Source organism: Rhineura floridana, chromosome 20 (genome assembly GCF_030035675.1).
Source record: "Rhineura floridana isolate rRhiFlo1 chromosome 20, rRhiFlo1.hap2, whole genome shotgun sequence".
Lineage (NCBI taxonomy): Eukaryota > Metazoa > Chordata > Lepidosauria > Squamata > Rhineuridae > Rhineura > Rhineura floridana.
This window is the reverse complement of record NC_084499.1, coordinates 2,523,151-2,548,942: the sequence shown is the minus strand read 5'-3', so window position 1 is coordinate 2,548,942 and position 25,792 is coordinate 2,523,151. Positions and strand designations below refer to the sequence as shown.

Sequence of the window (25,792 nt, the reverse complement as noted above, 5' to 3'; positions counted from 1 at the left end):
AACAAAAATTTGGGGGCAGAGTCAGGGAAGCAGATTAGAGATTTAGAAAGAAAAGGGTGGTCCTAGAGGGCAGAGAGGCTGGATAATTCTTGATACTACAGATCAAATCAAATTCCACACAGAGGATACTGGATTCTGAAATTCACCAGCTTAATTAACTATATTTGCTTATGAGGCACAAAATGTTTCAGTTTATACTGTTGCAAGCCCAGGGAGAAGGGAAGGATCTTTGTCAATCACCCACATCACCCTTCTAAGATTTCACACAGACATTGCCCATAGGTTTTCAAGATTACCTTCATTTCCATAAGGGTTAGAACCTTACTTTCCATGTTTTGAAGACTTTCTTTTAAGTTTCTTAGAATTCCATTACCTATGTACCTCAGGTGTTACATTCTATATATGTGTGGTACCACCAGGAACAGGTAAAACGGAACTCATTACCCGAGCGCAAAAGCAGATCCCTATCAGGGATCTGGTGCTTAAAAAAAAAAGTTTATTTAAGCCAGAAGGGATTGTTAACTGTATTCCATTCACAACCTGGCAGACCTAAACAGTGTTTTCTTGGTTTTTTGTTTTTAGCAAAACAGCAGCCAAAGATTTTGGCGAGAACATATGGGAGGACCAAACTGCAATGCACTTTTTACCAAAATCTACAAGTTTTATTTACTAAATTTATTTAAGATATTTATATCCCACCTTTTGAGTCTAGGTAGCAAAGGGCATTACTATGGTTAACAAGATATATTTGTCATCAGAACAAATGAGTCACTATCAGCAGAGAGGTATGTCTTCTTTCTCTCTCTCATTCTCTCTCTCTCTCTCTCTCACACACACACACACACACACACACACACACACACACACACACACACACACACACACACACACACACACTACACCTTTAGCCATTCCAACCCCCTGCGCTGCCCACAAGGAATTGCACAAATTCCCCTCTTCCCAATATCCAATTCCATTTTACCTTAGCACCACAATCAGCCCCTTTCACTACGCAAAAGCCGATGAAGACAGGGTCTGCCATTTTGACAAGGATGTTGTCCACGCAATAGACATGGACGTATTGGACGCCGCGCCGTTCCATGTCTTCCAAGATCTTGCTGTCCCTCAAGGCACGGTACAAACCACCGTTGCCATCTGTAACACACAAGAAGTGAGTAACTCTGCAAAGCTGACTTTGGACAGTACCAACTGGCTAGTGCCCATGAGGCCACCAAGCCACCTTTACCTCTCAGCTGCAATCTCAGGAGCCAGTTTTAGAACTTCTTGTAAAAGGTGATGGATGAATGCATATACAAATAAACGTACACATGGCACTTGCAATTTCAGGAAGACAGGCAGCCCACCTTCATGGGCACAGATGAGGGAGGGAGATGGATCTTTGATCTTTTGACTTGATAACATTTACGTGGCCTTACCGTCCTTTTAGAGCAGCGATTCCCAACGTGGGCGGTAGCACCCCTCTGGGGGGCGTTACAGCCTTTCAGGGGGGCGTTGGCGTGACTACAAACTTTAGGGGGGCGTTTGGGTTTATTAGGGGGGCGTTTGGGTTTATTAGGGGGGCGTTGACATTTGGCGGTCTGATGCGACAGTTGAAGCATTTAAGTTTAATTTTATTTAATACACAAATCATTAATTTTTAAACTGTTTTGTCCCCAGTTAGAATGTATTTAATAGTCTCAATTCATGGAAATAACACTATAAATAGTGTGTGCTCTTTAGTAAAGAAATTCTGAATAGCACCCAGTGTCATATCAAGGAATGGGGATATTAGCCACGTCCTGGCACGAGGTAATGTTCTGATGCTGTCTTGAGGGATGTTGGAACCAATCATGAGAGAGTGTTTGATAAGCTGAGTGTATTGGTGGAGGGCGCATTCTTCCAACGGATGAGTGCCGTGTGCAAACGGGTGATGCAGACAGTCAGTTATTTGCTGGTTTTCTTCAGGAATGGGACAAGCTTGCTACCCGTTGTTTCCGTGATGTTTAAATGAACTTGTTTAACGAAACAATGCCGGTAAACTGAATCAGTTTGTTGTTAAGTATATTAAGTATAATAGGAAGCATTGGCATATACTTAATCTGAGGGGGGCGTTGGGCACAAAAAGATTTTGCAAAGGGGTGTTGGGTCGAAAAAGGTTGGGTAACGCTGTTTTAGAGAGCCAGTGTGGTGTAGTGGTTCAGGTATTGGACTAGGACCTGGGAGACCAGGGTTCAAATCCCCACACACTGGGTGACCTTGGGCCGGTCACTGCCTCTCAGCCTCAGAGGAGGCAATGGTAAAACCACCTCTGAATACCATTTACCATGAAAACCCGATTCAAAGGGTCGCCCATAAGTCGGAATCGACTTGAAGGCAGTCCATTTCCATTTTTCACCCTGTCCTTTGACACCTGATATGTATATATATTTAGGACACACCATATTCTCTCAATTGTTATCTGTTTACATTGTTTTTAATACGTTTGTAATTGCTGTAACCCACCCTAGGACTTCATGGTGGAATATAATAATAATAATAATAATAATAATAATAATAATAATAATAATAATAATAATAATACAATACATCTGCACAGGTAGGAGGAAGCTCAGTATCTGCCACAGGTGAAGGACCAGCTGAATGCGATGCTCATTTACACCCAAATATTCAGAACTGCATCAGTGAGATGCCTTCAGAAGCCCTCTAGCAGGGCACAACCTTTCGTCAAGCGGAGGAAAACTGGCACCCTGCTGCTTCTGGACCACAACAGGCCCGTTGGCAGAAGACTGCTGCTGCATACCTGGTGCCATGGCAATCTTGGCCTTCTCTTCCAAGATCACCTTCCCGTCAAACGTGACGGCCGGCAACATCCGCTGCTCAAACATGACGACGTTCGACTTCTCCAGGTTAAAATAGTTGTGCTCCTGGAAGAATTTCTCTGTCGGCCCCAGCGTGAACTCGCTGGTCATAATGTACCTGCAAGGGAGGCACATTCAGTGGTGTGTCAGTGAAGACACCAAAATACCCAGTTTGGGGGTGGGGAAGAGGATGGGATCACACAACCAAATCAAGCCCAGGACTCCATGTCTGCACACCCAGAGCATGCAGGAGAGAGGCAAGTGTCACTCTTTTAAAGATTCAAAAATGCAAAAAACTAGACCTGATCCCCAAGAGCTTGCTTAAGATCTCTTATCCAAACACCTCCCTCCTCACTTCTGCTCCCCCTTTGTCTGAAACTCTTACCCTAAAAACATCTCTACTTTCAAAAAGTGTATCTTCTCATCAGCTTCTCCCTCCAAAATCTTTTCTTTCTTGACGTGAAAGCTCGTCTAGGTGTGTTTCAACTCCCAAGAAGGGGATCAGGAGAGGCCTACAGCTGGGTCAGGCCAAAGAGGGGTCACGTAGTCCTGTGTCCTGTTCCCCACATTGGACAACCAGGTGGGAGGCCCACAAGCGCAACACTCTCCATACTCGGGACCCTCAGCTACTGGTAGCCAGAGGCAATCCTGAGCTAGGTGGATCAATGGTTTGACTCATCAGAGGGCAGCTTCCTGTATCCTAAACCAGCCTTCCCTGTGGGAGTTGTTGCTGTCAATAAGAACCTAAGAAGAGCCTTGATGCTGGATCAGGCTAAAGGCCCACCTAGTTCAGCATCATGTTCGCACGTAGGACAACCAGATGCCCAAAGGAGACATCTACAAGCAGGACCTAAGTGCAACTGCACTCTCAACAATTCCCAGCAATTGGCATTCAGAGGCATAACACCACTGACACTCGAGGCAATGCATAGCCGTGACGGCTAGTAACCATTGATAGACTTTTCCTCTGTGAATTTATCTAATCCTCTTTTAAAGCTGTCCAACTTGGTGGCCATCATTACGCCTTGTGGGAGTGAATTCCACTGTTCAGCTACGCGCTGAGTGGCAAAAAATCCTCCCTTTTCTCTCTCCTGAAACTTCCAACATTCAGCTTTTGAACAAGTCTGTCCTCTTCCTGCTTCTTCACAGAAGGTAAGCTATTTTAGCCTTCTGAAAATCACACACACACAATATAGATCTGCAGTCTTGAACGAATCATTTATTAAAAACAATTTTTTAAAACTTTTTTAATCAATTAAAAAGGCATCCCCTGTTAAGGGGGAACCATTTCCTCTCCCCCCTTTTAAAAAAAATAATCGTTTTTACTACATAAGTGGCAAGTGGCATCCGCAGCCTTAAAAGAAGCATTAATTGTGGCCGTTCATTCGGCCAGATAGGCGGCCTAAAAATAAAATTCTATTATTATTATATTATTTATTAATCCACCACCACTCATAAGGGAAAGCCTCTTCTATGATGACACCTGCTGCAACATACATTTGAACTACAGAAAACAAACATTATTATTATCATTATTATTACTACTACTAGTAGTAGTAGTAATAATAATAACAATTAAACTTCTATCCCACCCTTCATTGCAGAAGCCCAGAGTGGCAAACAAGTGACAAAACACTAAAAACATTGTAGAAGATCTTAAAAACAAAACATCTTTTTTGAAAAGTAAAAATAAAAACATGTAAAATAGCAATTCCAACACAGATGCATTCTGGGATAAGGTCTCTATTTACAAGGCTTGTTGACAGAGGAAGGTGTTCAGTATGTGCCAAAAAGATAACAGAGATGGCTCCTCTCTAATATTTAAGGGGAAGGAATTCCAAAGGGTCAGTGCCACTACACTAAAGGTCTGCTTCCTATGTTGTGCAGAACAGACCTCCTGATAAGGTGGTATCTGCACAAGGCCCTCACCTGCAGAGCATAGTAATTGACTGGGCATATAAGGGGTAAGACGGTCTTTCAGGTATCATAAGAACATAAGAAGAGCCTGCTGGATCAGGCCAGTGGCCCATCTAGTCCAGCATCCTGTTCTCACAGTGGCCAACCAGGTGCCTGGGGGAAGCCCGCAAGCAGGACCCGAGTGCAGAACACTCTCCCCTCCTGAGGCTTCCAGCAACTGGTTTTCAGAAGCATGCTGCCTCTGACTAGGGTGGCAGAGCACAGCCATCACGGCTAGTAGCCATTGATAGCCCTGTCCTCCATGAATTTGTCTAATCTTCTTTTAAAGCCATCCAAGCTGGTGGCCATTACTGCATCTTGTGGGAGCAAATTCCATAGTTTAACTATGCGCTAAGTAAAGAAGTACTTCCTTTTGTCTGTCCTGAATCTTCCAACATTCAGCTTCTTTCAATGTCCATGAGTTCTAGTATTATGAGAGAGGGAGAAGAACTTTTCTCTATCCACTTTCTCAATGCCATGCATCATTTTATACACTTCTATCATGTCTCCTCTGACCCGCCTTTTCTCTAAACTAAAAAGTCCCAAATGCTGCAACCTTTCCTCATAAGGGAGTCGCTCCATCCCCTTGATCATTCTGGTTGCCCTCTTCTGAACCTTTTCCAACTCTATAATATCCTTTTTGAGATGAGGCGACCAGAACTGTACACAGTATTCCAAATGCGGCCGCACCATAGATTTATACAACGGCATTATGATATCGGCTGTTTTATTTTCAATACCTTTCCTAATTATCGCTAGCATGGAATTTGCCTTTTTCACAGCTGCCGCACACTGGGTCGACATTTTCATCGTGCTGTCCACTACAACCCCAAGGTCTCTCTCCTGGTTGGTCACCGCCAGTTCAGACCCCATGAGCATATCCCTCCCAAGCTGCGTAGGGCTTTGTACACCAAAACTAGAACCTTGAACTTAGCCCGGTAGCTAATGGGCAGCCAGTGGAATTCTTTCAGCAGTGGGGTGACATGTTGGCGATGTCCTGCCCCAGTGAGATGTCACGCCGCTGCATTTTGCTCTAGCTGTGGCTTCTGGTCCAACTTCAGGGACAGCCCCTCTTCTCCTCTTCAAAATTGTTCTGGCCATATGTAAATTTATGCAGAAGTAATCAATTAATTGGCATTCACTTGACTGTCTGGCTAGAGCCAGTGTGGTGTAGTGTTTAAGGTGTTGGACTAGGACCTGGGAGACCAGGGTTCGAATCCCCACACAGCCACGAAGCTCAGTGGTGACCTTGGGCCAGTCACTGCCTCTCAGCCTCAGAGGAAGGCAATGGTAAACCTCCTCTGAATACCACTTACCATGAAAACCTTATTTGTAGGGTCGCCATAAGTTGAAATTGACTTGAAGGCAGTCCATTTCCATTTTGACTATCTGAGAAAGATTTTTTTAATTTGGGAAACAGTCCTGATATTTTAGGCTGTGTGGAAATATCCTAGTATCTGGCTGCGGCTGATGGTAATTGTAGTCCAAACCATCTGGAGGGCATCAGGTTGGTCTAACTAGTGATTCCCAACCTTTTTGGTATGGCGACCCACAAGTCCAAATTTATTTGGTATGATGACCCACTGATGCATTGTCACATGAATTTTGGGGCTCTGCCACCAGAGAGTAGTTCCCGAGTGTCAAAATGCAAGACTCTAGGCTTTCTGACGTCCGGTTACAAGTGTCAGCACAGCATTATGTGCCAACGAAACAAAAAGTTGTAAGACCATATATCACCATCCCATTCAGGATCACAAGCTTGGGTTTGCTTACAAAGCCCATGACCTGCTTACTCAGGCTTCATGACCAACCCATGGGTTGGGAAACATGTGTCTAAAACCATCCCATAACCTGGAAAAAGAAAACAGCAGCAAAGAACTCTGGGTCTACAAGGGGGGGCACCTCCCAATTCTCTGTTGCTTGCCTAAGCCCCCAAGAGCCACGCTGCTCACCATGGGACCGTACAACGAGTTCCAAACTTCTCTCCAGCCAGCTGTTCCACTCTGCAGATCCTCTCTGCCTGGATCTGATAGAGGGTCTTACGACTCGGCAGCCCGACGTCATACATGCCCTTGGGGTACGGCACTCCGAGGCGTGTCCCTTGCCCTCCGGCCAGAAGTAGCACCCCCACCTTGTTCCGGGAGATCTGATGGAGCCCTTGAAGGGGAAAGAGAAAGGTCATCAGAACAAATATATCACACTCATGGAGGAAAGCTTGAAGAACACAGGCAACACCCAAAAGTCTATATATTGTTGGTATGCGCCACTTTTCAGCCAAAAGAAAAGACTCGCAGTACAGATGTGAAAGTTGGACAGTGAAAAACACAGGTAAGAGAAAAATCAAGTCATTTGAAATGTGGTGTTGGAGGAGAGCTTTGCGCATACCATGGACCACAAGAAAGAGAAATAATTGGGTGTTGGAACAAATTAAACCAGAACTATCGCTAGAAGCTAGAATGATGAAACTGAGGCTATCATACTTTGGACACATAATGAGAAGACCTGATTTGCTAGAAAAGACAATAATGCTGGGAAAAACAGAAGAGAGTAGAAAAAGAGGAAGGCCAAACAAGAGATGGATTGATTCCATAAAGGAAGACCTGAACTTACAAGATCTAAACAGGGTGATTCACGACAGATACTCTTCACAGGGTCGCCATAAGTCGAGATCGACTTGAAGGCACATAACAACAACAACAATTTCTTCCCTCAGGCTTACAGTCAAAATGGCACAGCTCAGGGAGCACTACAGCCTCCAAAGGTCTGCTTGTGGAGTTTCGGGAGGTTTCTGGCAAGCAGGACTAGATGGACCCTTTTGATGTTCTGATAGTAAAGAATGAAGGGTTGTAAACGCTTGTCCTACTCAAAGTAGACACATTCAAATAGATGGGCATGCATCCCATATTCTGAGGTTCATTAATTTCAATGGACAACCCTCCATGTTCAGAGACAGTCTACCGCAAAACACGACACCAGGAACTTAAAACTGGGGAGGGCTCCTGCCGTCATGTCCTGCTCGTGGGCTTCACAGAAGCATCCTAAAAAGACCACAGGGACCTTTGATCCAATCCGCCAGTTGATCTATACATGCCCAGAGGAGCTTTCATTTTCTATGAGGGTAGTTGGATCCTAGTTCCTACGTTTCTTTGTAAACTTAAAGAGATTTTCTGTCAAAAAAGCACTATAAATATTTTGTTAAATAAAGAAGTTATACAACCCAGGGGGAGAAGCACTTGGAATAAAGAACTGAACACTGCACCCCAAGACAAGCTCTGGATCACCCAGAAAGCATGCCCCCTTGCCAAAATATATTTTGGGAATGCAAGCCTCGTTAAGACTTTGCCAACCTGGTGCCCTCCAGATGCTGTTGGACTACAACTCCCAACAGCCAATCTAATAAGGGGCAGTCTCCTGGTGCACAATTTGGGGTGGCCCAAAACTTATTTGGGGGTATAAAGTCGTGCAAACTTCCATTCCTTGTTCGGGCTGCTTCCACACCTTTGCCTCGCACAAAGGCTGAAGAAGTTTCCTGGCCGGATCGTGCCCGGGCTGCCTTAAGGGGGGCGTGGCCAAAGATGGGAGGGGCGGTCTTAATATTAAGCGGGGGGGGGGAATCAACGAGGAAAGGCGGGGCTACAAGAACAAAGCCAACAGCACAGCGCGATTGTGGATGATTTTCTCCGCTGCTTCTCGGGCGAATGGAAGTTGGAACACCCACTCTCTGAAAATAAAAACGTAAGAGCCCTACTGGATCGGGGCAAAGGTCCATCCTTAAGTGCAGCCAGCCGCTTCTGGGAAGCGCATGAAGGCAGGCACAAGGGCGGCTGCTTGCCCCCGCATCGGGCATTCTGGGGTAGACTGCCCTGGCGCATGGAGGCTCCATAGGAAACCGCTAGCATCTTACCCACACCTTTCCAGCCGCTCGTTAATCCTCCCTCCTCTAAAACCCCAAACGGCCAAAGGGGCCACCGAAAGTCCAGCCTCTCCGGGTCTTGCCTTCTGCCTCCCACCGCTCCAGAGTGCCCCGGTCGCTCCTGCGGACGCTGCCTAAGAACTCGGGCGGGATGGGCTCCATCCGGCCGTCCAGCCTTTCTGGGCACGGCCCTTGCTCCCGCGCGCAGGCCTCCGCCGCCCTCCGGCAATGCGCGCCCAGCTCCTCGGCGTCCAGCAGCGCCAGCTCCTCCAGCAGCGCGTCTCGCTGGGCCTGTCCCAGCTCGCCCCAGAAGCGCAACAAGTGGGACTGGCCGGCGCGCTCCAGCAGCGCCCGGATCTCCTCTTCCCGGGGCGCCATCGCGGCGGTTCTGCAAAGAGGGAGCCTTCCTGCAATTTGCGAGAAATAACTTTCGCGGGGGGGAGCGCGACCCCCGCAAGCCAACGCAGATGGAAGGTGGACGGGGAGCGCGCGCCACGCCGTGGAACGTTCCCCGAGAAAAAACGGGACGCCACCTCAAGCTCGTCCCGCCTGCAGGAGGCGGAGGGCGCTTTTGCTCGCTCACTGCAGCACCTTCACCGCTCCCCCCTCCCCGAACCTTGGCCGGGAAAAAGAAAGTTGCAGCCAACCCGCAGCTAAGCAAGCAACTGGTAGGGGCCGGCCCAGGAGGGAGAGGAAAGGCGGGGAATAGGTAGCTGACCCACCGGCCCACCCCCGGGCCTGAGAAACGCTCTCCTTCCGCATCCTGTTTTCCTCGAGGATGCAAAGGGGGCAGTTAATAACTACCTATTGATAGTATTGGTAGTAGGGGGGTAGGAGTCGGTGGAGCTTGCTTGTGTGATCCAGCGCGATCCTGTGCGTGTCTATTTAGAAGTCTCTTGAGTTGGGGGGAGGGCGGAGGGACTTCCCGGTAAAGCCTGCCCAGGATTGCACCCTGATCCTTGACTAGTGTCTCCATTTTAGTTAATGACCGTGCCGAGCTATTGATAATCCTTGACAAGCTCAACGTCGTTGTCAATCATCATATAAATGTTATTATAATGCAATCCCACCAAAGGCTGAAATGCAGCTTTTGAGGAGAGTCGCGAGGGAGGGGGAATTAAGCCCTGCGCCTGCGCGTCAGGAAAAGCCAGCTCCGGCCAGTCCTGGGGTTGCTAAGGGGCCCCTTCCCCTTCTTTATGGGGAATCTTATAAAAAAGATTCTTTCCCGTCGACCGCGCGGAGGCGAGGAAATCAAACCAGCTCGCCGCGCGCCTCAGCCAATCCGCTCTGAGGGCCCCGAGCCGCCGGCCAATGAGCGGGTGCTGGCGGCGCCGACGTCACGGACGGGGCTGTCCCCGCCCGGCCCTTTGGAACGTTCGGAGGGCAACTTTTGTTTCCTGTCGGGACTTTGTAGAGATTTCGGCCGCGGGGGCAGCAATGGCGCCGGTGCGCGACGGCGGCCCCGCCGCCACCGAGGGGCTCCCCCCGGCTTTCCTGCAGAGCCTGCGGACCCTCTTCGACATCCTGGACGACCGCCGGCGCGGCTACGTGCACCTGCGGGAGATCGAGTCCCGGTGGCTGCAGCAGGGCGGCGAAGCCAAGGAGCTGCCCCGGGGCGTCTTGCAAGGGCTGCGCCGGGCCGCACCGGCCAGCGGCTACCTCACCTTCGAGCGCTTCGTGCTGGGGCTGAGAGCCTCGCTCTTCAGCCCGGAGAAAGGCGGCAGCAGTCCCGCCGGCAAGCAGGCCCCGCCGCGCCCCGCCGCCCCTCCGAAAAGCAGCCGAGCGGAAGCCGAGGCTCCCGCCGGGTCGGAAAAGACTTGCGGGCGGGGCGCCGGCGGCCCCGCTTCTTGGAGCCTGGAGAAGATGCCCAGTGGGCAGGCGGAGCAGAGCCAGCGCAAGCGAGCCGGTGAGTGATCGGAGCCCCCTTGGCATGCCCCGGGAGATGTCTGACCCAGGATTCCTGCTTGGAATTCGCGGGCGTTTCCTGCTGGGGGGGGAGGGTGCCTCTGAGCATGTGTGGAATCCTCGTCCCCCTCACCTTGGAGGAACTGCCCTAACGGAGAACCAGTGTGGTGTAGCGGTTAGAGTGCTGGGCTAAGGCCTGTGTTCAAATCTCCACTTGGCCATGGGTGTCTTTGGGCCCGTCCCTGTCTCTCAGCCTAGCTTACCCACCTTACAGGGCTGTTGTGAGGACAAAATAGAAGTGGCAGCAAGAAAGTACTATATATATTGCTTTGAAGTCCTTGGAGAAATAAAGGGATATAAATGTAGATTAAGAATAAATAATTTAATTAACAATGCAATCCTCAGCATGTTTACTCAGCAGTAATTGTCTCAGGGTCCAAAGATACTTGCAGGTATGTATTTTTAAGACTGCCGCTTAAGTGTTCTTAGACTTGCCGCTTTGGAAGTATGTCTCACAGAGCAAGTTGGGCTTGGTCCGAGGTCAATGGGAATAGGATTGCATCCTGAGTCCCCTCCCCACAGGTTTGGAATCAAAAGGATCATGAGGTCTAGAACCTTTGCATAGAAATTCCCCACTGGGTGGATGGGGCTCTTTAGCCTTGCGCCCCAAGAATATTTGCATAAGAACATACCTAAGAAGGGCTCTGTGGGATTGGGCTCCTCTAGTCCTTCATCCTGATGATGATGATGATGATGATTACATTTATATTTTACCTTTTCCCCAAATAGCTCAACGTACATGGCTCTCCCCTCCCCATTTTATCTTCACAACAACCCTATGAGGTAGGTTAGGCTGAGAGTCAGCGACAACCAAGGTCACCCAGTCAGTTTCATGGCTGAGCGGGGATTGAACCCTGGTCTCCCAGGTCCTAGTCCGACACCCTAACCACTATGCAGCACTATGCCTCTTGGGAGTCCACAGACAGAGTGTAGTAGCCCTCTCTGGTTGTTGGTCTCCAACAGCTGGCATTCAGGGGTAGACTGCTCCTGAATATGGAGTCTCCATTTACCCGCCATAAGAACATCAAATGTGCCATGCTTGGGACAGACCAAAGTTCCATCTGGTCCAGTATCCCATATAGGCCTCTAGAGATCCCCTAAGCAGGGCATGAAGGCAACAGTCCTTCCCTGTTTGTCCCCAGGACCAGGTATTTGAAAGTAGACTGCCTCTGAACCTGGAGGTTCAGTTTAGCCATTATGATTAATGGCCATTGATGTCCGTTGGCTCTTCTTCTGTTTAATGTAATGTGCTGCTTTTCAACCCTACATGGGGGATCTCAAAGCAGCTTGCAAAGACTAAGACGGGAGTAAACGCTAAAAAACAAAATGAACACTTGGAGTACAGAAACCTTCATGATGGAGAATCTCATCTGAGCAGCGCAGTGTTATTGTTCAGGGAAGGGCCATCGTAGCTCAGTGGCAGAGCTTCTGCTTGGCATGTGGGAGGTCCTGGGTTCAGTCCGCAACGGCACCTCCATTTACGTCTGGGAGAGACCCCCGCCTGAAACCTCAGAGAGCCGCTGCCTGTCAGTGTAGATAGTACTGAGGTAGATGGACCAAGAGCCTGACTAGGCTCTTACCTTCCAGCTTCCCAGGTTCTGATCTTCTTTGAGAGAGAGTGTGTTTCCGGTCCTCTGGCAGTGAATTCCTTAGAAACTGATCTCAGGAAGCTTCAGTGGGATCAATTAACTAGGGACTAGTTGCTTGTTAATGCCCTTCAATTCCCGTGCGCACCATAATCAAAGAAGTGGTGTTGCAGACTAGAGGCTGGAAGAAGTGCAGGGCAATCTGGTAGATTTCTGCTCAGAAGTAAGTCCCATTAAGTGTTGTGTGCTGCTGCCCCATATCTCTGGAGCGCTATGCCAACTGTGCTCCAACAAGCCTCAGCATGACAGGTGTTTAGGAAGACCCATTTTGGGGGCAGGATGTTTGTGGTTTATTTTCATGGGTTTTTAATTACAGTAGGGCCCCACTCATACGGCGGGTTACGTTCCAGACCCCCACCTAAAAGCGAAACCCGCCAAAAAGTGGAACTCATTCCATAGAATGGTGCCTGGCGCCCAAAAAAGGCTGTAAAAGCAGAACAAGCGCTGGATGAGTGGGGCCTTACTCTCATTGAAAGCCGCTGTATTAGCGGAATGCCGAAAAGCGGGGCCCTCCTGTATGTTGTTTTTGTTGCACCGGTTCTCAGTTCCCCTCCCCAGACCACTTAATGATTTTTCTGCATGTTGTAACAATTGCAATGCACTGTGCTGGACCCAGTATGATTTTTAATTACATTTTATTGCATCTTTTGTTTCTTATATATTGCACTTTAAGTACAGTAATACCTCTGTTAACAAAGTACATGGACATTCTTTCTTTAACAGAAATTTTGATACCAGAGGTAGGAATAGCGTGGGAAGAATAAAGATAGGTTCCTACACCTGCTCGTGGATGGTGGGGGCAGCTTCAACAGAGGCTTTAGGGTGCCTGTCTGGCACCCACCCATTCCCACTCCCCTCTCCTCCTTCTCCTCTGAGTAATATTGGATCCTTCCCGCCCCAACCCTGAGAGAAAGCAAGAGATGGCTTTAATGCAAGGCACACACAGGCTTGTCAGTTTCACCCTAGCAAAGCAAGGCAGAGGCTTGAAAGTTGATCCATAGCAAAGCAAAGACTTACTGATCAGTTCCACCTTAATCACCTTAAAGCAGCCTTTCCCAACCAGTGTGCCTCCAGATGTTGTTGGACCACAACTCCCATCAGCCTCAGCCAGCATTGCCAATGGCTGAGGCTGATGGGAGTTGTGGTCCAACAACATCTGGAGGCACACCAGTTGGGAAAGGCTGCCTTAAAGCAAAGGCATAGGACTGTCTGTATATTAATAGTAAAGCTAAGGCAAAGGCTAGTCAGTTTCACCTTAAAGGCACAGGTTAGTCAGTTTCACCTTAAAGCAAAAGCACAGGCTTGAAAGTTTCTGGATAGCAAAGGAAATCTGGTCAGTTTCACCTTAAAAAACCCTTCCTTAAAAGGAGCTTGGTTCCTGGAGGATTTGTTAACTGAGGTATTACTATATTCCATAGAATTCAAATTGCAATACAATGAAATGCAATAATAAAAATAAAAGAAGCAAGTAAAATACCATTAAAAATCAATATGAATATGTAATGCGATGCATATGTGTTGTCTCCCATCTTCAACAACAAATCCATAAACACAGTGTGGACCACCTGAATTGAGGTCACGGACCACAGTTTGGAAACCCTTGCACAACTGCATTTTAATGGAACATCATCCTGGGAGTCTCTGTCTGTCTGTCTCTCTCTCTCTCTCTGTCTCTCTAAGGTGACTAAAAAAATGAGAAACAAACAAAAAGTAGGTACAGGATTGCAGCCATAGTTACTTCATTTTAGAGAGCATTTGAAAGAGGCAAAAACAAACTAGAAACAGCTAGTTCTTGTTTATTTCTTCACTTTGTGGGGTGGGGACAATCCATGATCACTTTAATTAGATCACTTTCCCTTTTAACAATTCTCCCCCATCTACAGCCGTGGATGGCAGTGGTGTCCGAAAGCTTGCCGGGCAGTCCCAGTACGAGAGCACCTCTAAAGTGGCAGTGGATGTCCGGAGGCAGCCGAGAGGCCGTGGCGAGCAGAGAAGGCACACCATCACCAACGGGGTGGACTATGGCGTGGTATGAGCGGGACACTCCTTCCCCCATGTAATGTCTTGAGGGGGGGGGGACATCTGTGGCCCTCCAGATGTTGTTCCACTTGCCGTGCTGGCTGGAGGCTGATGGGAGTTGGAGTCCAGCAACATCTGGAAGGCCACAGATGTTCCCCGCCTCCCCCCTTTGGCCGGGAGTTGGCACTGTGATACATTGCATGCACAAAACAGGTGCTCTGCTGCTGAGCTAGGTGAGACTTTTGAAGACAGGCTGTTTTATCCTGTTGTGTCATTGCCCCCCCCCCTCCAGCCACCCCAATGTCTGTCTACTCTGACCGGCAACAGTTCCTGGGGTATACTGGCAGAGATGGGCCCTCTCACCTGAATATCTTGATCTCAGACTGGCGGGTTTTGAACCCCTGACTTCTAGCATGCAAAGCTTGTGGTCTGCCACTACGTTACAGCTCCAGCCCAAATTCCCCAGGCCGGCCAGCCTTGAGGTGTGTCTAGCTGGGTTTGTTTTTGCTTCTTCGGGTGTTTTTGCTCCATGTCTCAGTCTTCTAGGAAGGATCCCAAGGGGTCTTACACATTTAAAAACCAGCTGTCCAGGTGCAGGGTTGGGGTCCCGGGTATCCAGGAGAACTGGATTCAGAAGAACTGGAGAGAAGGGAGGGGGTCACTTCGCCGGAGTGGAGTGAAGACGAAACAGAGGAAATTCCAGAGATAGAGTTACCTAGTAATGGGGACCTGGAAGGCTTTGCAGTTTCAGAGTCTTCCCTTGAAGTTCTCACGCCTCCTCTGCTCCGAAGTTCAGAACAGGCGGGGGAAGAGGGAGGGCTGCCCAAGGCAGAAAAGCCGCAAGACAGTTTTGAAACTGCCCCCCCTTTCCCCCATACCGGAGTCGGAGACTTCAGAAGAGGAGGGGCCGTGCTTCCTCGAAGACAGTTGAAAAGACAAGAAAGGAGGGGGGGAAGGAGGGTGGTGACTGAGGGTCCGGTAAGGAGGAGCGAAAGGCTCCGCGCCCGTTTGCCCCCTTCTTAAGAGACAGGCGAGAAAGCAGTTCCTTGCTCTGTCAACTCTCTTTCTACGCCGCAGGACCTGTAACTCTGTGTTGCTTCATGAGAAGGCGCAGTCTCTGTTTGGATATTACCTTAATAAAAACTGAATTGCTTTCAACCACCAGTCTGATTCCTGAGTCCCATCCTGGGCCTGACACCAGCGCATCATTGAATGACAATTTAAAAAATTGCATATGCAGGACACTAAAGATGATTCAAACTAAGCAGTCGCAATAAATCTGCAGCTGGTAGCATAAAGGAGGGGGAGCCTCAGGCCAGGAGCCCGAATGCGGACCTCCCAGCCTCTCTTCTCTGGCCCTCAGCACTCTCTCCACCTTTTCCAGGCCACCCTCTCACTGGCCTGCCTTTGCATCCTCAAGTGCTTTGTCCTGGCTGGAATGTGTCCTCTAACCCATGTGGAAAGGTGTGTCAGTGGGTGAAGAAACGAACCTACTGCAAAAGGAAAAATTTGCATTCTGTGCTCTGTCTGCTTTTATGTCCCTGGCCTCTTCCACCACTGGCATGTGGCCCTCAGGAGGGTGCCCAGATAGGTGAAAAGGCCTCTAGCCAACCAAGCACATGACATCCTCAGAACTGCGGAACTCTCTTCTGCTGGAGGCTTGCCAGAATCCAACTCAGGCACAGGGCCAATTTCGCTCTATGATCTTTTGGGGCTGACATTTTGGCCAGCTGGGATTAAGTTGGAGTGAGATAATTGTAGTTTTTGTATTTTCTATTCAACTGCCCCCCCGGGGGGGGGGTTGTTCAGTCGTGGGTAGATTTTCTTTAAAAGGGAACAATATTGATGCTCTCAATGAGGAAGGCTGGGAATTAAAATGAAATAAAAATTGGAGGCTTCTCTTTGCCCCAGGATCTGAGCCCCCCCCCCGCCTCAAAGCCTCCCCATCTAGAGATCACCTCTTGTTATGTCTGTTTGCTCTCAGAGAGCAGGAAGTGTAGTCAGTCATCCCTCGCTGATCCAGATTGATCCGCCTAGGGTGGTCACTCATGGCTTGTTACAGCTAAGATAAGGCTGTGTGTGCGTATTGGGGGTTGCTCGCTTAGGTGGCCAATTCTCTACCCCCCGGGCTACCTTCCCCCACTCTCTTCTCCTTCCCTCCACCCTGGGGGTTTTCGATCAGCTGCAGACTGGATGCTCCCTCATTCCATGTACGGGAACTGCCCACTTCAGGGATGCCTTTTCTCTTCCGGCCACCATGGAAACTGTCTAGAGTCTAGACCTTGCCAGGAGGGGTCATTCTGTTGTGGATGGCCGACCGAGCTGGGATGGGGGTCCTTGTGGTATACAGCACCTTACTTGTGCCTCGGCCAACAGCATCCACAGCCCCAAAGCGCTGAATTTTTTCCTGTCGGTATGTCCTCCTCATGGGAGCGGAAAGGCTGGCATCGCCCTAGCTGTGCTTGAATTGCATGCTTTAAAAAAATTAATGCATCGGGACTTGCGGTTTGGAGGGTTCTCCTGTATCTGCTCTGGATTTGGGGCAGAAGCACAAGATGGTAGCTGGCAGTGGGCAGAAGGGAGTCTGTGGGCAGAGGGATGCAGGCAGTTGTTTTATGCCGGGTCAGGCGTGATTTGCCCATCTAGTTCCAGGCTCTCTTGACTGGCACTGGCACTTTCCAGGGTCTCAAGGAGAGAAGAGGCGCCTCCCATCACTGTCTATTGCATCCTTATTGAACTTGGCACCTTCTGCTTGCCAAAGGATGCGCTCTGCTACTGAGCTGTTGGATCCGGCCATGGGACTGTGCAGTGGCTGATCTAGCCTTCATCAGTGTGGTACTTTCCAGATGTTTTGGGCGACAACACCCATGTGTGCAAAGGCAGGCTAATCTCTAAAAAATAGCTTTCTAGATGTCATTGTGCCTGGGTGCATGCAATGTGAGGTAACAGCACATGGAAGGAAACATCATAGTGCAGGTGTTCAGTGCAGTGCTTCCTAAAAATTTCAGCTTTCAGAGTTCTTTTGGGTGCTGTCGCTGTTTTGTGTATGTTTTTAAGTTTCTGGTCCTCATGTTTGCAAACTGTTAAGTTGAATATGTAGAAGGCAGGCCTCTATGAACTCTGTTGGAAGAAAAGCACTTTGAACATGTGCAGAGGTGTGCTTTTCTTGTGCTATTAGTTTTGACACAACCTCTGCTCAACTTGAGTCTTTGGTACGTGATTAGAAGTCAGGAATAGGGTCTGAGAAGTCACGTATAACCCAGAACAGACAGAGTTTCTAGTTGAAAGTTGGGCTTTGCGCATAAGATCAGCATGGCTGCTATTGTGCGGTTTGCATTTCTATTTTCTCCAGAATGGCAGGGACTAGAAACTTGCCCCGGGGGGGGGACAAATGTGAAAAAAGCTAGGAATTGCTGTGGGCTGCTTGCTGGTGCAAAAAATCTGCAGAGGTAACAAGCCCGGAGTTCTGACATGAGGCTCAGAGAAGCTTTTCACCTTGGAATTAATTCTGGAATTGGAAGGAGGAGAGATAGAGAGATGGAAAAGGAACCTCTCCCCTTTTAATGCACAAACGCACACGGTGTTCCCCTGTGCGTGCTGCTATGATGGGCGCTTTTGCGGGTAAGGACATGTTGAATGTGCTTGGGGTTTGTGTCTTGGCAGCTGAAGCAGATGAAAGAGCTGGAAAGGGAGAAGGATTTCCTGCTGCAGGGGCTGGAGATGGTGGAGCGAGCCCGGGCGTGGTACCACCAACAAATCCACGTCCTCCAAGAGCATCAGAAGCGGCTAGGCAAAGGCAAAGCTCAGAGTGTGAGTGGCAGGGGGTTGGGGTGGGGTGGGTTGCTTTTTTGCTGAGCCACCTTTGGCAGAGAAGATCAGGGTATAAATTCCTTAAATAATAATAATAATAAATGGGACCTGCAACAAAATGTTGCAGAACAGAATGCTGCTGTTTAGTGTGTGTGCCAGCTCGCCCTGCCCTCTCAAGGAGACTCCATTCCATTCTCTGCCTGCCCACCCCCGGTCACTCCACATCCCATGGCCATGGAGCATGCATAGTCCTCACTGTTGTTTATAAGGTTCCCTTCCCCTTTTAGGGTTTTCTTCTGATGGTTTTTTGCACTTCTTGAGTTTCCTGAAGACTGTTAGCATCACCCTCTTGTGTGTGGCTGATGTCAATTTGGCTACATAACGGCACTCTCAGCCTGAACATCAGCAACAGAGGGAAAGATAATAAGCTTTGGTGGCCCAAAGGCCACCATGCTTTTTGAAGCCTTGTTACTGGGAACCTGGAGAGGGCAAAAAAAAAAGGCAGATGCATCGTTCTGCTACAGTGGTAGCTGGCAACTCCATGTCAGTGGGGCAGTGGAATCTGCTCCGGGTTTTAGTCCGAACTTCCAAGGAGCTGTGCAAGGTCAGACAGCTCCTTGAAAGCTTGGACTAAAACCCAGAGTGGATTCTACTGCCCTGCTGACATGGAGTCACCAGCCGCCACTGCAGGGTTGCCAGTTCAGCACGCAGCTGCAGGGTCAGGATGACTTCATCAGGCTGTGCAGTTCAAAGGTCAATAGGGGGTGGGCTGTTCTTGCCACCATAGCTCCACCTAGTTCCCTGCCCTGGATGGGCAGAGCCTGTTGCTGAAAATAGGCGGGGTTAGAGTGCTATTCTATTCAATCGCTAGTTGGTCATTTATATCAAACAATGGAACAGCCAGCAAAACAGCTAAAGATTCAACCAAGACTATTCCATTTCAGGTTTTTAAATAAAATAAAATGAAATGTTTGCACCAGGGCAGAACAAGGGCTGTGCAACCAACAGGATTCTGTCAGCCATGTAATTTATGCACATTTTAAAATGTATTTCTCCTCTGGTGTAGCTGGTTGAATGGAATTGCTATGTTGGAGCACTCCTGTGGATTGACAGCTTACCTGGTTACTCAGTTATATTTCTCTCTCCCCCCCTCCAATACCCTTTTTCCGCTCTCACAGGACTCGTTTGCAGAGGAAACTCCAAGTCACCTGAGCCACCTCCTGCCCAGATTGCAAGAGCTGAATCGCTGTCTCTGTGAGCTGCTGTGTCTCTCGGCAAAGGTGGGAACTGTACGATGGGTGGAGGGGGGCAAATTCCTAGGCAGGGGCCAGTTCCCAGGGGTGGGATTTCAGGGGCCTTAGACAGCGGCAGGGAGAATGCCAGATCAGATGGCGCTCTGCAGGGAGGAATTAAGCCCCACGAGGCTGCTTTTCCCTAAACTGCACCTGATGTCATACAGGGTGTCAAGTGTGGGGCAGGTAAAGATGGGTCTGGGATCAGCTTCCCACTGAGAATGTCCTGGCTCCCAGGAACCAACTCAGACTCAGGACTCTCGGTTTTAATCTGCAGCTTAACACAGGATTGGAACAGACATCAGGTGACAGATCACACAGCATTCAGATCACAGCAAGGCACTACTCGGCATGGCTACACAGGCAAAGAAGCTGTCATGCCACTTGGCACGCCTCCTGTATCCCCCTTGAGTAGGGCCAGGTGGGCACAACTACGTGTGCAGGATTTGTCTCCCAGCTCGGGACTGGGCAAGCAAGTGGGCCGTTCTACAAGTTGGCTGGTTGACAGGTTCAGTCTGCCCATGCCTGAGTGTGTCCTCTGCCACGTCCATGGCGAAGGAGGTGGGGACGACTCGGCCAGGCCCTCCCCCTGCTCCACCTCTGGCTTCTTTTCCTGCGCTGGAGGCAGGCTAGGAGGTAGACCCACCATCGAAAGCAGGAAATGGGAAGATGCTGACGCATCAGCCCCCTCAACCGTGTCAGGCGGCGCCTCCACACCTGAGCTGTCAATACGCAGATCTCCTGGGTCCTCCTCTTCCTCAGGCCAGGCTGGCCACAAATTCTCCCCAAGGCTCATGATGGCTGGTGCAGCTGATGTGACTGCTGTCAGCACTATCAGCTGATGGGCGCCAGAAGGGAGCCCCTTTGTAGTCCATTTGCACCCACTGACCGGATCCAGTTCCTCACCTCTGTTGTAGTGATATATCTCTGGGTGATTTGCAGTAGACCGCCAAGCAAGACTGGCCCCAGTGATTTGCACCAGCCCGCCGCACACCCCCTCCCCCCATATCAGCCATACCGTCTTGAGTCTTCAGCAGGCAATGCTCTCTTTGCATACGTGAGGGACATGACAGATTTGGTTTTTTTTTAAAAAGCAAATAAAGCTAGGCTTCTCAGGATACACTGTCCAGTACCACATTTTAACCTACAAAGCTCTATATGGCTTCGGACCACAGTGCTTATGAACTTTTCCAGATCTTGCAGTCATGATCTGAGGGCCTCATCCTAGTGCCACTCCCGAGAAAGGTTTGGAGAGTGGTGGCAAAGGAGAGGGCCTTTTCTGTGGTGGCCCTCCGTCTGGGGAACGCTCTCCTCAGCCAGGCCCGCCAAGTGCCAATGCTGATATATTTCCAGTGCCAGGCTGAGACCTGCCTCTTTTTCCTAGGCCTTGGATGGTATTCAGTGTGATGGGGAAAGGCCATAGGTCAGAGGCAGAGCATCACTTTTACGTGCTGAAGGCGCCATGTTCAATCACCAGCTAGGGCTGGGAATGTCCCCTCCCTGGAACCCTGGGGTCAGTGTAGGCAAGCTGACCCAGATGGGCCCGTCTGACTCCCGTGTTCCTATGATCCGTGGCGCATGCACTGTTGATGTTTTAACACTGTTGCAGTATTGTGCTCTCCTGTGTGGGCTTGGGTTTTGATTGTTAATTAGTAACGGCTGCTTTGTTTTAAATTTTGTTGCATTTCATCCTGTTGTAAGTCACCTAGACAGACTTCCCTGTGTCAGGCGAGGGATAAACCGAATAAAGAGGGATGGTGGCAGTGGCGGCTGGTGGCTCCATGTCAGTGGGGCAGCGGAATCCATTCCAGGTTTTAGTCCAAACTTTCAAGGAGCTGCCTGAGGTGCTTTGCAAACAAAATGATGCACCGGCCAGTTTCTCAACAGAGTCAGTGGCCAAGTTCCTCTTCTCTGCCCAAAGGACTCTCAAGAGGATTCTTTTTTTTCATAATTGCGATTCCTTTCACGGCCTATCTTTTTTTTAATGTTTTGGCGATTGTGTGTTTTTATTTAGTGGCTCCATGTCAGTGGGGCAGCGGAATCCATTCCAGGTTTTAGTCCAAACTTTCAAGGAGCTGCCTGAGGTGCTTTGCAAACAAAATGATGCACCGGCCAGTTTCTCAACAGAGTCAGTGGCCAAGTTCCTCTTCTCTGCCCAAAGGACTCTCAAGAGGATTCTTTTTTTTCATAATTGCGATTCCTTTCACGGCCTATCTTTTTTTTAATGTTTTGGCGATTGTGTGTTTTTATTTATTTTAATGGGTCTGTGACCGTACAACAGCTTAACTAACACTGCCACTGGGGGTGGTGATAATTTTTTTCTGTGAGTGTGTGTGGGATAATCTCCGTTTTCTCTCTCCCTAGCCTTTGCACCAGCCCAGTGTTGTGATGGGGAATGGGCCAGCCCCTACTCTCACAGCCTCCCCTCCTCTAGCCGGGCCTCAGCAGGCCACCAATATGCTGAAGGATCAGAACCGTCTCCTCACCAAGGTGAGTGAGCATTGAGAGCCAGCTGGCCCCTGCCTCCTCTTTGAGCCTCTGCAAGCCCACCTGTCTTCCAGGGAGGGGGGGGTCCCCAGCCACACAGTGTTGTTCAGGCCGCTCTGCCTTTGTTTCCCAGGAGGTGACGGACAAAAGCGAACGGATCACCCAACTGGAGCAGGAAAAGTCAGCCCTGATCAAGCAGCTCTTTGAAGCCCGTGCCCAGAGCAATCATGACTCCAACCAGCTGGACTCCACCTTCATCTAAGTCCACCCTTGGCTTGGCACTAGTGGAGGGGGATCAGCTTTTGAATGCAGTGGACAACCCCCAGCCCCGCTCTGGCTACAAGCCACTTGCAGGCTCTTGTGTAGGTGTGAACAAGGCGGTGATTTACACCTCTCCTGTAGACCCATCTGCTCTTGGATCTCTGGTTGCTTTTCGACAAAGGCCTGAATTCAGGACAACGGACACCATTTAGTTTTCCTGGCCGTTGGTAAAGGAGGGTTGGAGTGCCAGCCTGCCCCCCTCCAGTCAACCCTCTCCTGGATCCAAGTTTGGTTCAGCTGGTGTTTCCCCCCCGAAAATGCAACAGATGTTTTGGATTTTTACTTCCTGTCCTTTGACGCCATTCCACTGAGCATGGATGCAGAGTTGGGTCCTTCACCCTGATGTTGACACTCCAGCCTTGGCGATGAAACTCCCATTTGCCATGGCCAGAAGTCTTCTCTTTGACGCAAGAAGCAAACTTAATGGCGTTTCTCTCTAGAATATCTGTGACTCGCTGACAAACACTCCAAATTTCGAGAAGGGCGTGTGCTCTATGTTGAACGCTGAAAGCTGTTCTAGAAGTGAGATTCAGGCCCTGAAAATGAAGTATTTAATTGTCAGGAGTGGTTTTTCTCTCTGGCTTAAGAGGAGAGTACTTCTGAGTACATGCAGAGTGCTGTTTCCACAGGACTCCTTTACTGCAGCTGGGCTTCAGGCTAATTTGAACCCCATTCCCAAATGTGTGCCCTTTTTTTTCCTGTCGGTTTGCATAAAAGCACCTCTGCTGGGTCACACCAAAGGCCAACCAGATGACTTTTGGAGGTATATTGCCTCTGGTACTGGAGAGTCTTTTTTAGCTATCATGATTAAGAGACTTCTCATTTTGTATCAAGTGGTTGGAGGTTTTCAAGCAAGCTTGGATATCTCTTGGACATAGTTGGTGTAGGCTTATCTTGTGATGCTTGATATTTTTTAACCAACTAAGTTAAAAGTGGCTAACCAGTGCCCAACAGACAGCACCAGGCCCACAATACAAAACCTCTCTCTTCTGCAACCTCATGCCCTGCCAGGCTGTGGGAGTGCAGCATGAGGTCAAGCATCCCTTTGCATTCCCCCATGTGCCCTTATTTTATCCTCTACCTCTAAAAAGACTTACCAGCCACCTGTCTCAAAATTTAGATGCCATTACTAAGAGCCGCTGATACCCAGACCAATTCATGGAGGAAGAGATGGCTAAAACCATCTAAGCTAGCAGTTATTGCTGCATCTTGTGGCAGTGAGTCCCACAAGTTTAGCTCTGCACTGTGCAAAGAATTCCTTTCTTAACGCCTGTGCTTAAATCAACTGCCAATCGGTTTCAGCGGATGACCCTGAGGTCTAGCATTAGGAGCGAGGGAGAAAAACCTCTCTCGCTGTCACTCTCTCTCTCACTCTGCACCATGCATCATTTTTACAAACCCTGGAACTAAAATGCCAAGAACTCAGGGATGAGCTGGGTTGCTGTCTTTCAAATGTTAACCCCCATCTCCCCTTCTGGCATTGTGCAAAACATGTGGTACCCTCCACTGTTTGAAGACAGGATACTGGGTGCCATGCACTGTTGATCCAAATTGGACTGGTGTTAATAGGGGTTAGGTGAGGTGTTTGCATGAGAGCTTTTTCGTTTGGCATTGTAGCAATTAGTAGGTACGGAATAGCGCTAGCCAGCCCCCTGCAAAGGTTGCGTGACTCCTTCCTATGGTTGGTGCAGACCTGTATAGAGGGGTATTTATCAGGGCTCAAATGAGCACACAATCTTGTACAGGTGTGTGCTTAACTTGGCTGTCCTTTTTTCTGTCTGATTGCCAACAACGGGCACCATGAAACAACTTTCAAAACAACTTACTGGACACAAGAGCGCTTCACCTGGGCCTTCTTACAGCTATATGTGGAGTACGTCTCTTGGAGTGGTGTCGAGACACCCCTAGATCAGCTAGGCCTGGTCTAGCCACAGTAGCCCTTGCCAGGTGGACGTATGGTGTTTTGTTTTTTTACACCACTACTGTGCAGGTGCCTTTACGTGCTGTTTGAAACTATAGCTGACATGTGTAAATAAATCAGGGCCAGTCTGTCCATTTTGGGTTCTCTCTCTTTCTCACTTTTCCAGTCTTAAGTTCAGTTTTCCACATCAGTTGACAATTAAAAAAAAAAATTCCTATGAAAATTCATCCGCATTCCAGTGCAAACTTCTCCTAATGTACACATTTTTGTATGTGATTTTGCCTACGATACACATTTTTGCAGAGGATTTTTCCCAAATATAATACATTTTTTGCATATCATTTTCACTTAATATATGCATTGTTTTTAACCACAGTATGTGAAGTTTTGTACACATTTATTTTTTTATTTTATTTTCATTTCATTTATAAACCGCCCATAGCTAGTAGCTCTCTGGGCGGTGTACAAAACAGGATTAAAATACAATATTACAATAAAATCAATAACAAATAGCAGCAAGTTAAACTAAAAACATAAAACATTGAACATTAAAATGCCTGGGAGTATAGCCAGGTCTTAACCTGGCGCCTAAAGGAAAGGACCGTAGGCGCCAGGCGTATCTCCTCAGGTAGGCTGTTCCACAGTTCGGGGGCCACATAACTTAGCTGGAGAACTAAGAATTACTGCAAAATTCAGAGAAGTGCAAATTTCAAACGGTGGCTGCGTTTCAGTTCATGTAGCATTTTTGGAAAGTGTGGATTAGGTAGCTTCGCCTTTAAAGGCAAACGGAATCAAATTATTTCTGCCAGAGCCTTGTGGCTGAATATGGAGCTGGCTGGTTCAAAGCAGTATGTAAAATTCAGCATCCCCTTCTCATATGTAGGTGTGCCCGCCATCTTCCAAAGCTCCCTGGCCTTAACAGTCCCCTTCCTTCCAATGGTACGTACTTTCTCTTTGACCTCTTTGAGGGGTTTCCTTCTTGCCACCCTCATTTCTCAGCATTTTGCCTCCTCCACCCACCTGTTCCTCAATTCTGATGCTTTTCACCCTTGGTCTTGGCTTATCCCCCTTCCTTTTCTGTCACTCTAACCACTATGCCATGCTGGTGTGGTTTAGCCGTTAAGGTGCTGGACTACGACCTGGGAGACCAGGGTTTGAATCCCCACCCAGCCATGAAGCTCACTGGGTGACCTTGGGCCAGTCACTGCCTCTCAGCCTCAGAGGGAGGCAATGGGAAACCCCCTCTGAATATCGCTTACCTTGAAAATCCTATTCATAGGGTCGCCATAAGTCAGGATCGACTTGAAGGCAGTCCATTTCCATTTTGATTTAGGATGTCTCTGCAAACAGTCATTTTGTGCCGTAATGTGGCTAAGGTGCTTTGTAGAGATGCCTCTCCTTTCTCCAGCTGCTACGGGCGTTGAGTCCCCCTCCCCAAACATGTTTACATCTGTATGTCATTTTGGTCTTGTATGTAGCATTTGTAACTGTTGCCTGAAGTTCTTTTATACTTGTTAAAATGTTTTGTGACCGTGGAGAAGTGTTCTCTTTCAATCCCAAAATAAAAGCTGAAATGAGCCTAAAACAACTACTACATCATCCAC

The 25,792-nt window shown here is 48.8% G+C and overlaps 2 protein-coding genes across 4 annotated transcripts in view; one reads left to right on the top strand and one right to left on the bottom strand.

Annotated features, from left to right (window-relative positions):
* The window catches only part of UAP1L1 (UDP-N-acetylglucosamine pyrophosphorylase 1 like 1), a 20,903-nt gene extending 11,442 nt beyond the window's left edge, over positions 1 to 9,461 (bottom strand). For 2 of the 3 annotated variants that reach the window (XM_061603853.1, XM_061603854.1), the window contains exons 1-4: positions 8,811 to 9,188; positions 6,767 to 6,971; positions 2,801 to 2,976; positions 983 to 1,155 (exon numbers count right to left, since the gene is read on the bottom strand). In XM_061603853.1, the coding sequence (XP_061459837.1) occupies positions 983 to 1,155; positions 2,801 to 2,976; positions 6,767 to 6,971; positions 8,811 to 9,105 (849 nt within the window). In that variant the 5' untranslated portion in view covers positions 9,106 to 9,188. Of the gene's footprint in view, positions 1 to 982; positions 1,156 to 2,800; positions 2,977 to 6,766; positions 6,972 to 8,718 lie in introns of all 3 variants that reach the window. The other variant, XM_061603855.1, reaches the window with a different exon arrangement.
* SAPCD2 (suppressor APC domain containing 2) lies at positions 8,557 to 25,792 on the top strand. The gene is made up of 6 exons (XM_061603856.1): positions 8,557 to 10,633; positions 14,222 to 14,367; positions 18,021 to 18,167; positions 19,346 to 19,447; positions 21,824 to 21,949; positions 22,080 to 25,792. Exons 1-6 carry the CDS (start codon positions 10,039 to 10,041, stop codon positions 22,206 to 22,208), a joined length of 1,245 nt encoding a protein of 414 aa, XP_061459840.1. The 5' UTR covers positions 8,557 to 10,038; the 3' UTR covers positions 22,209 to 25,792.